The sequence below is a fragment of the Gouania willdenowi genome, chromosome 1, assembly GCF_900634775.1.
Source record: "Gouania willdenowi chromosome 1, fGouWil2.1, whole genome shotgun sequence".
NCBI lineage: Eukaryota > Metazoa > Chordata > Actinopteri > Blenniiformes > Gobiesocidae > Gouania > Gouania willdenowi.
In genome coordinates this window covers 37,387,714-37,400,378 of record NC_041044.1, presented here as the reverse complement: position 1 = coordinate 37,400,378, position 12,665 = coordinate 37,387,714, and the positions used below count along the sequence as shown (strand labels likewise).

The window sequence follows — 12,665 nt, the reverse complement described above, 5'->3', positions numbered from 1 at the left end:
TTTTCTATATTAGTGATCTATTTGGATTTTTCCTATTGCAACTTTGTTATTTTCTACTCTCCTTAAATTCTCTCTTGTTCATTTTTGCTGTAATGATACATTATTTTATTTTAGAAAGAGTGGTAACAAGCTATAATGGATTACGTCAGGGGTATCCAACTTATTTTAGCTTAGGGGCCAAATAGGGACCAGTTTGCACTTAAATGGGCCACAGATTTTAGGTGCAAATTCAACATGAATGTTCCCTGGTTTGCACTTCCATGTATAAATGATACATAAACGATAAATATGTGAGTATATCAGTCCCTGCACGATTCTCACTTAAATTTCTCTGATTTGGGGAAATTTTGTGAAATTGTTTCAAGAAAATTTGCCAGAAAAAAGTTCTTTTAACAAAATGACTGTCCTCGTGACATAAAAACTGAGTCCTGTAAATACTGTGGATTTTATTTGTGTTGTTGTATTAGGAGGGGCTGAAATATCTATAACTTCATGTTATAGATATTTTTACTTTTTCGAGCGGGTCGAATTTGATGCAATAAAGGGCGAGTTTTGGCCCCCGGGCCTCGAGTTTGACACATGTGGAATACGTTGTGTGTGTGTGTGTGTGTGTGTGTGTGTGTGTGTGTGTGTGTGTGTGTGTGTGTGTGTGTGTGTGTGTGTGTGTGTGTGTGTGTGTGTGTTGTCAGAAGCATTAGACGGATGCAAACCTCTGATGATGATAAACTGAGGTGAGGAAGCTATCGCGGTTCACGGTGTCGCGCACGATCCCGGTCTAGTTGGACGAAGCGCGTCCACGATACTGCAGGACGAGAGGGGCGCGTGTCTACGGGACGAGGTTCATCTCCGCACGGGCATGCACTGCGAAGTCTCCCGGTATCCGGTTCAGAACGACGCTCCCGCCGGGAATTGGACTCAGTTTCTTGGAAAATCTGCCGACAGGATCCACTTCAGCACTCCTGCAAGGGCGCAGCCATCTTGGGTTGAACCCACAATGCACCGTCTGACGTCAGCGCGATCGCCAAATATCGCGAGAGTTGCTCGTGTTGACAGGTTTGAACAGAGGCAGCGGCGGTTAAAAATGGCAGCGATGCAGGAGCTGGAGCTGCTGAGACGGCAGCTTAAAGAGCGGGATGAACAGGTCCAACAGGCCGCTCATGCCGGTCTAGACCTCCTTAATCAACAAGTGGAGCTCCAGAGCCGACTGGACGAACAGAGGGTTGAGATGACGAACGCACTCGAGGCTCTGGAGCAGGAGAAATACTCCCTACAGAAGGAACTGGAGCTCAAGTCTCGAATGCTGGATTCACTGCAAACGGACTACGAATGTAGAAAGAACCAGCAACGAGAGGAGCTGGAAATAAGGCAAGAACATTTGGAGAGGAAGCACAGCATGGTGGTCAGTGACCTTCAGAATAAAATGCTGAGGCTGCAGGCAGCACTGGATGAGTCTCAGCTGAAGGAGAAACAGCTGAAACACAAACTGGATGTACAAGGTGAAACACTGAACAATAAGATGGAGGAGCTCCAAGCTCTTAATGAAAACATGCAGCACTCCATGTCATCAGAGGTGATGGAGGTGCAGATGAAGATTGTGGCCCTGGAAGACGTGAAGGTGGGGCTGGAGGAGGCGCTGCAGGAGAGTCGGTACAAAGAGCAGCAGCTGGAGCTGATGAAGGTCGGCCTGCAGCGACAGGTGGAGCGGCTCACTGAGGAGAAGGAGGAGAGGGAGAAGGAAGCCGTGTCCTGGTTCAACGCATTAGAGAAGTCCCGTGACTTTAACAGGGACCTTCAGATCCAGCTGGACCAGGCTCTCCATCAGGCCCAGGATCCCAACAGCAAAGGGAACTCCTTATTCGCCGAGTTGGAGGACAAGAGAGCAGAGATGGAGCGTCAGCTGATCGGCATGAAGGTTCAGCATCAGTCGCTGCTGAAGTTGCACGCCTTCAGCAAACAGCAAATGCAGCGCATGAAGGTGCAGATCGCTACGCTGATGCAGCTCCAAGGCTCCAGGGCTGACCCGGCTCAGCTGGAGAGACTTCAGTCAATGCTCTCAGAGAGGAACACCGAGATCCAGAGTTTACTCAACAAACTGCAGAAGGCAGAGAGGCTGCTGAAGTGTCAGCCTGTCAACCCGACTCCAGCCCAGGACAAGGAGGACCGCGATGAGACCTTCTACACAAACCTGCTCCAAATGAAGCTCGACAACACGGTTAAGGATGCAGAGCGTCTGGGAGACGAGCTCTCCTTCCAGAGGATGAAGTCCTTGTCGGAGAGCCAGAGAGCTCTGGAGCTGGAGAGAAAGCTTTTCACATCGGAACGACTGCTCAAACAGACGCAGAGCGACAAAATCAAAATACAGCTGCGTCTGGAAGAGCTTCAGCAGAAATATGAACCCAAACAGGCAAAGATGAATCCAATCCGGAAAAGGAAAGAGAAGCTTCCGGTAGACGCCACCTCATCAGAGAGAACCACACCCTGCAAGGAGGAGGAGAATGTGGTAGAGATGGATCAGAAACCAGCAGCACCAGAGCCCCCAGCAGAGCCTACAGAGACCTCCACACACAGTGTCCTGTCTGAGCCACGACCGGCCAAGTGTGTGAAGATCAGCCCAGACCAGCCAGAGGGCAGAGAACCAGAGATAGAGAACCAGCAGCAGAACAAAGCCGAAGAGAGGAGGAGGAGGAAACAGAGGAGCGTGGAGATGATCCACGTGGGCTCAGACAGCAGCATGGAGCAGCAGTGCACGCAGCAGTAGGACACGTGCACACCGACTGCTGCTGCTGTCACTTCTGCTTTTATTAATGTTGTTCACCCTAAATATTCCTTTGACTCATAACCTCAGTCTGATTTTACTCTTTATTTCCTGTTCACATCTTAAGGTGTTAATAATTTGATAAAAATTAAAATACATTGTGGTGGTGTTATTTTCAACATGTTGTTTTATCATTTGTCAGCACAGTATATTATGAAAACGAGCTGAATATTACATCTACCTTATGAACAATGTCTGTTTGTGCAGCATTTGTGTCTCAGGCTGAGTGTTACTGCTACTTGTTCTGTGGAATGTCAACAAAAACAAATGCGCAAAAAATGTTTCATAATACATTACAAAATTATGAATATATAATAAATTAAATGTAAATGAGACTAACTAGCTTGTTCATTTGGGAGCCATTGGAAAAGTACAAAAATATCCACACCATAAGTCATAAATGTGAGATACAATACTAAAGTGTATAAATGGTAAAAGTCAGAATTATGAGATTAGAAACAAAGATATTTTAGGATAATCAAAAACATATATGACAAGGCATTGCTATATGAAATTAACATCTAACTATGATAAACTATAATTATGAATAGTCAATATGATCTTAAAATAGATAATTCAGGTATAAACGGTCAAAATTGTGAATTAAAAGACGTGTTGAAATAGGCATTGTACATTGTAAATTAATATTCTAAGAGATATAAAAAAACAATAATTATGGTACAAACAGACATTATGAAATTAAGTCAATAGTATGATATAAAACAGATAATACAATTATGTAAGATTTAAAAACATAAATATGACATAAGACAATAGTTAAACTACATTTTAACTATGAGAAAAAGTTTTAAACTATATAAACAGCCTTAATCCTAAAATTAAAAGTTGTGAATATGATGTAAATCATAATAATAAAAAGCCTTACTTGTGTTATGAACAGTCATGAGATTAAAAGTATTGAATATGATATAAAACATAACACAGACTGAAATAGTATATATATATAAAATTATGTATGAAAAGCCACAATTGTGAATCAAAATAAATATTACCAAGGACAACACTGAAATCAACCTTCTAACTATGAGATATAAAGTCTTAACTGCGGGATAAATAGTCATAGTAATGAGAATAAAAGTTTTGAATATGATATAGAATATAATAATGAAATGAAAAAACATAATTAAAGGACAAAACAAGAATGAGCAGATACAAAAGTTTATAAGTTATAAGATACAGATGTCAAAATCTTGGGATAAAGTTATAATTATGAGGTCAACATACATATATATGTGAGTAAATTATTAAATGTCATTGTAGTTGTAATTAAAAGTCATTAATATGAAATAAAAACAACAGTTGACTATGATTTACAGGTCAGAGAGTCATTTTCACCTAGAATGTGTAGCTGTGGGTCAGTGTAACGTATAAGAAGGTTGGAGATGATTTCCAAAACATTTCATCATTGTTTCTTCTTCTGCTCGGTGGACGGACATTAGTGGAACTAAAAACAGGTGCACATTGTGCTTTTACCACCTTTTAATACCAAGTGTTCATGTGCACAAATCTAAGCACATCTTTCTAACACGCTCATGTAACTCATGACTCTTGGATCTCATAAATGTGTGTTGCAAAGGGGACATTTGTGTTTTCACAGTGTCAGAAAATGCTTCTAGAGGTTACTTCGTGGTTAAAGATGTTACATTTGTTATTTATATATTTAGTATCAAGTTCATTGGACGAATTATGTGAAACCTTTGCGTAACTCATTGAATCCTTTGCTCTAAATATGGATTTAAAATGACCAATACGATGTAGAATCACTTAATTGTACTTTTTGTGCACTTGATTTAAACTTCACTAGCCAAGCAATAGCATTAGCCTAGCATTAGCTAAGCATTAGCCTAGCAATATGCACTAAGTTTGAAAAAGGTTGAAATGGGTTGGTGAACATGTTTGAAAAAAAGTGGAGCAGCTCCACTCTATCTTAACCAGCTGTCCACTCTAAAAATGGGAACGGAGCTGAAAAGTCAATGCAGTTTCACAAATAATTGAAAATTTACAAATTAAAAGTTACAAATGATAAAAGTACAAGCATAAATCTCGGGAACTTTCTGAACGTCTTGATAGCTTATTTGTCAAAATCGGAAAAACCGTGTAGGAGTTAATGACAGACGGAAGAGAAAAACACGTATACCAAGGTGAGGATGCCTCCTGCAGTTGAGAAAGGTTGCAATGGGTTGAAGGGAAAAGAAAATGTTAAACGTTGAATTGTCAAAATCGGTTGAAGAAAGGCTGGGGATGGGATGAAAGGCTTAAAAGTTGAAAAAGCTGACATTTCTGAACGTTTTGGTAGCTTATTTGTCAAAATCGGAAAAACCGCGTAGGAGTTAATGACAGACGGAAGAAAAAAAACGGATAACAATAGTGAGGATGCCTCCTGCTGTTGAAAAACGTTTACATAGGTTGAAAAAGTTGAAAACGGTTGAAAAAGTTGAAAACGGTTGAAATGGGTTGATGGTAGACCAAAATGTTAAAGGTTGAATTGTCAAATCGGTTGAAGAATGGCTGGGGGATGAAGGGCTTAAAAGTTGACATTTTCAATAGAAATAAATGGAAAAGAAAAAATGTAATAAGTCAAAAAGTTTAAAAGTTACAAATTATCAAAGTACAAGCATAAATTTCAGGAACTTGATGAACGTTTTGGTAGCTTATTCGTCAAAATCGGACAAACGGTGTAGGAGAAGTTAACACAAATGGAAGAACAAAAAACCAGACAACAATAAATTACTCTTGTCATCTGTCCTAAAAGCTGTTGAATTAAAGTAGAGAAAAAACCTTACAAATAGCTTCATTTCAAATGCATGTTTTAAATTAAAATCTTGGGGGATTTGTTTTGGGGGCTGCACATGCTGAGCCTGAGGGCTGCACATGGCACATGTCTGCTGTAGAGGATGATGACATCACTTTTGTGTCCTGCCCACATTTCTGTCTTACAAATATTGACACGTGGTCACGCAGGGTTTTTTTTTTTTGTTGTTGAGGGGATCACACCTTTGTTTTCAGGTTGTTCCTCTCAGAGACAAAGCCGTCCCATCTGTCCTTCTGATCAGACCCAATAGTTCACGTGTAGCCTCCGTGACATCACAGAGAGCTGCCAAAACGCATGGAGCACAATCAACATGTTCACTCGTTTGTCAACAAAAGAATTGCTCTGCCGCCTTGATGACTTTAATCAGTCACAACCACGATCTGCTCTGGCATAAAGGACAAAAGCTGCGCCGCAACGACCAAACAGCTTTGGCTGTCGGCTCATCAGAAAACATGAAAATGCTCCACCAGATGGATGAAGCACAAAACTCCTTCTTGCTGTGCATTTGCCAGCACTGTAATCATTGCCGTGGCCTGCTGGATGGCCACGCTGCCAGAGCAATCTGGCGTGTTGCAAAGTCGTGGGTAAATCTGACTGAAACGTTCCCTTTGCTTTCCAGCATCTGTGTCCACTGCAGAGGGAAACCAATCCAATCTAGTCGCTGTGATCGAGGTTGGGACCCTGAGATGCCTGATAGTTTCCAGAGAAAGGAAAAGAGAAGATTGTGTCCTCTTAGTCTTCTATTCTGTCTTCTGTCAAGTAGGAAACAAGGTGACACGATTCACTGGATCCTGGAAGGTGTTGCAGAAAGAAAACACATAAAAATCCAAACTTTTCAAACAGATTTCAGCAGAAAAGGGTGATTATTGGGTGAAGGATGCAGACATTAATGTACAACATCCTCTGGAAATGGAAAGTGGAAATAAGAGAGCTGTAATGGAGCCTTAATCAGTTCCCATTGTTTGAGTCTACAGACGTTATATCCTACTCACTCATAAATCAATTCAAGCAGTACTGGCAACTATGAAACACAGGAAGATCTTCATTGGATTCTAGTGATTCCTGGTAGACGAGAACCTCTCATAGTCTGGTGTGGTGTGTCATTTTAGCCATTTCTGTGGCCAAAATTGATTTCATAGTGTTTTTTTTTTTTTTTTTTTGCTTAGTTGGGGTTCAAATAAGCAAGAAATATTGGGGTTCAATTTTGCCCACCCCCAACCCCATTTTATGTTGCACTTGTCTTGTATACATTAATTGTTTGCACGGTATAGAAATGACTTTCAGCCATGTGGAAAATTATATAATAGTTATTCATTTGTTAATATATAAATGAAAATAAACCTCAACATGACTATAGGTTATTGAGTGTACACAAAATATATACAGTACCTGTATATCCATCTCATTATTAATTGAAAACAATGGAAAATTTCACATTTTCTGACGGCCATATTGGATTTTCAAGAAGGCAGCCACTCCAAAATCATTTTAATATATAATATATATATATATAATACCATGATTTTACCCCTAGACATGCAAAAAAAAAAAAAAAAAATAGCACATACTGCACCAGACTATCATCCAAGTGGTTCGTCCTCAGTACTGAAGTTAGACTTCAGTGTATGTGCTCTTAATTAATCAAAGTAATATTACCATATCTTTAATTTGTGATATTTACTAGGTGTATACAGTTCTCAAGAAATAAGAGCACCAATTCTTTAAAATAAGAAATCCCATTTGTAAGGATGAACCTAGGGCTGGCCAATATATTGATATGCTTGCGTATTCTGAAAGTAAACGAAGAACAAGACAATCAGACGTGAGTGTGAGAGCTCTGATGTTTACTCTTTGACTTCCAACAAGCACCAAAAAAAAATCACCAAATTTTGCACAAAGATCCATTCCAATACCAGATTGCTTCAGCTTAAAAACTTGCCAATAATCATATAGGTGGCGCTACAGCAAACCAACCTTTGAAAATTCCCAACAAATCAACTATATATATTAGAGATTTGCAACTTTCACCCAAATCTAGCCCCAATACTGAAGTATATCACTTTGTTTTATTAAACTTGTCTCCTCCCACATTTTTTTTTAAATTGACATCAAACTTGGTACAGCCTATCTATAGACTGTCCTACACAAACTATCCACACAGATTTATGATTAATCAAAAATTCAGTCTACAGTGCATCAAAATGTTTGACTGTAAACAGTAATGTTTGGTAATATCACTTTTATACTTATGCAGCCATTAAATATTTGTTAAAAAACAAATGATCAACATCTCCATACTGTGGAGATATAAATTATTTTTGACTGCCTTTACATGCTAACAGCTGCGGTATGTTTTGCCTAAAATCGCCAGGCCCCTGATATTGCTATGTTGCAGCGACAATTCAAAATATGACATTAGGATTAAAAATGTAAGTTTTGTTTTATCAAAGTCAATGAATTCAAAGAATATCAAGGGTCTTTATTAGTTGAAACACTGCTTTAGAGCTGAATGCATCATTATTTACCTTGTGAGCAGCACCAGTGAAAGGATCCATAATTCACACCCAGGACTAATAGAGAGGATTCATTTTTATTCCATCACGTCCATGTTTGATCTCTAAATGATATCCCATCATTTCCTGTGTTGTTTAAAGCTGTATTAAACCTCAGTGATTCAAACTAAAACTATAGTGCTGTTGGCTGATGGTGAAACCTGGAAATTGAAAAGACGGTTTGGATTGTGGGTCATCATCCTTTCAGGTGAAAGTAACAGATTACAAGTACTCACGTTACTGTAATTGAGTTGCTTTTTTGGGTACTTGTACTTTTTTGAGTGTATTTTTAAAACAGTAATTTTACTTGTACTTAAGTATGTTTTGTAAGAAGTAATTTGTTACATTTCTACACCCAACAATACATACAGTATATATATATATATATATATATATATATATATATATATATATATATATATATATATATATATATATTTTGGTTTTAAAATGATTAACGGACATTGTGAAACTACAAAAAATGAAATGACCAGACAACAATTAAATGCATCACATCATAAACAACCAGCCAGATTAAACGTAATGCACGATGCCAAAACAGCATTGAATGGAGTTTCTTTTCTCTGTTTTAGAGTTCATAAATGTAGCTATAACTAGAGCCTGATAATTGTTTTAATTTTGAATTGAATTCATTGGTTTAAAAAAAAACAAAAACATTATCATTATCTTATACAGATGCCTTTGTGGAAAATAAAGTTCCAATTGTGCAACATTTGGTCTCTTCTTTTTTAAGTTTATACATGAGATGTTTACTGTATGCAAGGGAACCGTGGCAAGATTTATTACCAAAAATAAACATGTGGGGTGAAAGTAACTATAACTTTTACTTTGAGTACTATTCAATTCAGCTAATTTTTACTTGTACTTGAGTATTTTATGTATGACTTACTTGTGCTTGTACTTGAGTACAATTTCAATCAGGTACCAGTACTTCTAGTAGAATGCATCAGTACTCTTTACACCTCTGGTCAGTATTGTGTACAAGGCAGGACCATGTATATATCGTACTATTGTTATTTATCTGCTGCTGAAACTTTGTAAATTTCCCCTTTGTGGGACGAATAAAGGACATCACATCTTATATTATCATCATTGAGTGTGTTTGTGTATATAGAAAGGAATCTTTGTGATATCAAAATGGTTTCACAAATAAAGTCACAAAAAGACTGTGTTAATGGACACTCCTTTTTTTTGGACTCAACTGGTGAACAAACAAAAGACAAAGAGTATACAGTTCACAAAGGCATAAACCTTCTCCTTTTTACAAAAACAAATGTGAATATAAGCACGGGGAGAAAACATATGGTTGGCTGTCTGTGAGAAAGTTAATGCTGTGAGAAAAACAAAAAGAGCAGCAGAGGACTGAGACGAGAAGAAATGTTTTTTTTTTAACTTGTGTCCTCTGTGAGATTAGTTGCAGCCATCTGTGAGTAAAGCTGTGAGAGCTAACACCTAAAGAAGGTAGAACCACAAACATATTTTAAAGACTAAATCTATCAGTGACAGCATGACATGATAATGAAACAGCATTGTCAATAGTGATTGCTATGATTCCTCCTCTCTCTGACATGATTATCGGTCAGCACTTAGCCGTTCATTCATGACCATCCACACGCATCACAAAGCACACACACACACACATGCTTCTACCCTTTGATCAATGACTTCATATGAGACTACATGGCTTCCATCGTCAGTTGAATGAATGTGTGTGTCTCCCTCATGTGACTTCCTCCCAGTAAAACGAATGAGATACGGGCGGATAGATTACTCACTATGCTGCCAGCGGTTGTAGGAAGGCGTGTTTTATCTTCTGTGCATAAATGTTGGTGACAAGCACCTCTGGCCTCAGCCTTTTTGGACACAATTTGTGCTGAATGGGCAACAAGAAGTACACATGTGAGGGGGAAGTGAGCGTGACAGGGGGTGTGTGAAGGGGGAGGGGCTTAAAAAAGGGTTGATTGACCGTGACCTCGAGCTTTCCACTGATTATAGTGAGGCCTCTGGCTGTGACCACATATGGACAAACGGTGGTCCGGGAGCCGCATGTCTTAGTCCAGGGGTGTCAAAATCATTTTAGTTCAGGGGCCAAATACAGAGCCGTTTTAGGCAGGAAAACTAATAGTTCGAGTTTGCACTTCCACATATTAATAATATATCAAAGCAATAAGTGATACATATCAGTCTCTGCAGGATCATCTCTTTGTGGCCAATTTTTATGTAATTTGAGGAGATTTTGTGGCATAATTTGAGGAAAATTGCATGATTTTGGAAGAATTCAAAGTTCTTTTTACAGTTTGAGACTTAAAATGACTGCCCTGATGTGATATACTGTAAGCATGTGGAAAATGTGAGCCACCGCTAATATTGTGAAGTTTCATTATCGACAACTGAATGACTTGGTAATTTACACAATGGTTCATGGTTTCTCTGACTGCGGGCCGAATTGAACGCTCTAAAGGGCCGAATTTGGTCTCCGAGCCTTGAGTTTGACACGTGTGCGTTAGTCTAAAGAACAACAATACACAAAATGACCACAAAAAAACAAAGATGAAAACCACACCACATTGGAAAAAAATCAAATAAAATAAATAAATATTTGAATTATCTTAGCATCATTATTTTTTTTTCCACAATCCATCTATCCATCCATCAGTAATAAATAGACCATTAGAAGAACCAGTTGTTGGGTTGGTTGCTATGGTTACTGCTGTAGTAGAAGTAGTAGTAAGTTTGTTGTGTTTCAGTTGGTAGCATGTGTGGTGCTGGTGTGGTGGTTTGGATATGGCACAAGTCAGTGTTTACGGTTTTGGGTGATAATGTGCATTTGTATTTTTAGTCATCGTTAATTTGGTCTCAAGCTGTCTAAGAATTATTTAGTCACAAATCTGTATTATGTATAAATTGTGCTCACAATTGAGTAAAATGGTCAAACAAACATCAGATGGACTGTGACATTAGGCAGTGGGTGTGTTACCATGACCATATACAGAGGTGATGGGATGCACCAATGAGGAAAACCCTCCGATCTTATTTATGCACACATCATTGCTGCTGCTGAGAGTGATTGGTTATACATGAATAAACTGCATGTGTTACAAGTGATGCTTTGACAATATAAATAATTATATCCAAAGATAAACAGCCGATTGTGATACTGTGATATTATTATATACAGGGTTAGCATTGCCTTAAAACACAGTAACTCTACAAAATACTGTATGTATGAATTCATTTGTTGTTCTTTTAGAAATACAAGTTATTTTTTGGTGCTTGAGTCATGTAACTATAATGTTCCTTTCAAGGCTGTTTTGAAAAATAAAATAAAACCTTTTTCTGCTGTTTTGATTCTAGCATATTACTGTTAGTTTCATGTCACAAATGTTAGTTCTACCTCAAGTTTGTAGTAATAAGTTTTCAGTGAAATGGTGCCAAACTTCTGAGACTTTAGGTTGGTTCTTCTTCTGTTGCGCAATTCTTCTTCACAATGTAAATGGTGAAGCGACACTGCGCCCAGCAGTTCATGTTATGGTATTGCAGCAAATATGACAATATAAATTTTGTTACTAATCATTTTTGCATTATTGTATATGTTACACACAAGTCCGGCTATGATTATTAGTGTAAGAATACTGATGACAACCAACATTACAAAAGGTTGGTTTGGTTTGAGGTGTTCACGCTCTTCCTCCTTTCTTAGAAAACTGCTTTCAGTTGAACCTCTGGAGCCAGAAGCTAATCTTCTTTTGGGATAAATAAGGCAGCAGTAAACAGCAGGGAGTCACACATTTCAAAGGGAGACTCTTTAGGTCCCTCGTGTAATTGAGAGGGCATGTGCCGAGCACTCGCACCATCATTATTCACTTCCACTTCAAACCGTTGAGCTTTACGGGGTTTCATCTTCACTGCATTATTGAGTCCTAAAACGTACCTGCTCCCACAGTGGGGTGGCCTCGCTCGGCCCATAAACCCAGAGTGCCTCCGCTTGTCTGTGCCGCTGCATTACAGTGCTGCATAAAACCCTCAAAGGGCTTTGTGTTTGTTTCAGTCTGAGTGAATACCACAAAATAAATTATATTTGGCAAATTTATCAACCTGAGTGGCTCCATAAGTAATACATTTCATAATCAGACTAGAAGACGGATAGATGCTGTAAACACACTTGTGTAGGAATCTGATTTTCTATTTCAAAATTTCCTTAATTCTTTTTCATAGTCATTTCCACATATTTCCCTGTGTAGATGACTTTACTATTAAACTTCCCAGAATATTCCTGAGCCAAACATGCTAAATAGGGTTAATAGTCTACGACTGTCATTTAATTTACATTTTATATGATGGTTGCATAAAATGAGCAACGTTAGCCATGCCGCTAACCCCTCAGCACCTGTTTAACAGGAAAAATGTGATCTGGTCCCAAAACATTATTATGAAACCTTTAATT

At 38.5% G+C, this 12,665-nt stretch overlaps 2 protein-coding genes across 5 annotated transcripts in view; one reads left to right on the top strand and one right to left on the bottom strand.

The window, feature by feature from the left end:
* The window catches only part of rptor (regulatory associated protein of MTOR, complex 1), a 209,058-nt gene extending 208,065 nt beyond the window's left edge, over positions 1–993 (bottom strand). For 2 of the 4 annotated variants that reach the window (XM_028443974.1, XM_028443982.1), the window contains exon 1: positions 711–993. The gene's annotated coding sequence lies outside the window, so the exon portion shown is untranslated. The remainder of the gene's footprint in view (positions 1–710) is intronic. The other 2 variants (XM_028443990.1, XM_028443999.1) reach the window with 1 other exon arrangement.
* On the top strand, positions 821–2,913 carry spdl1 (spindle apparatus coiled-coil protein 1). Its single transcript, XM_028444011.1, has one exon. The coding sequence runs from the start codon at positions 857–859 to the stop codon at positions 2,756–2,758; it is 1,902 nt and encodes a 633-aa protein (XP_028299812.1). The 5' UTR covers positions 821–856; the 3' UTR covers positions 2,759–2,913.
* Positions 2,914–12,665: the final 9,752 nt, after the last annotated feature.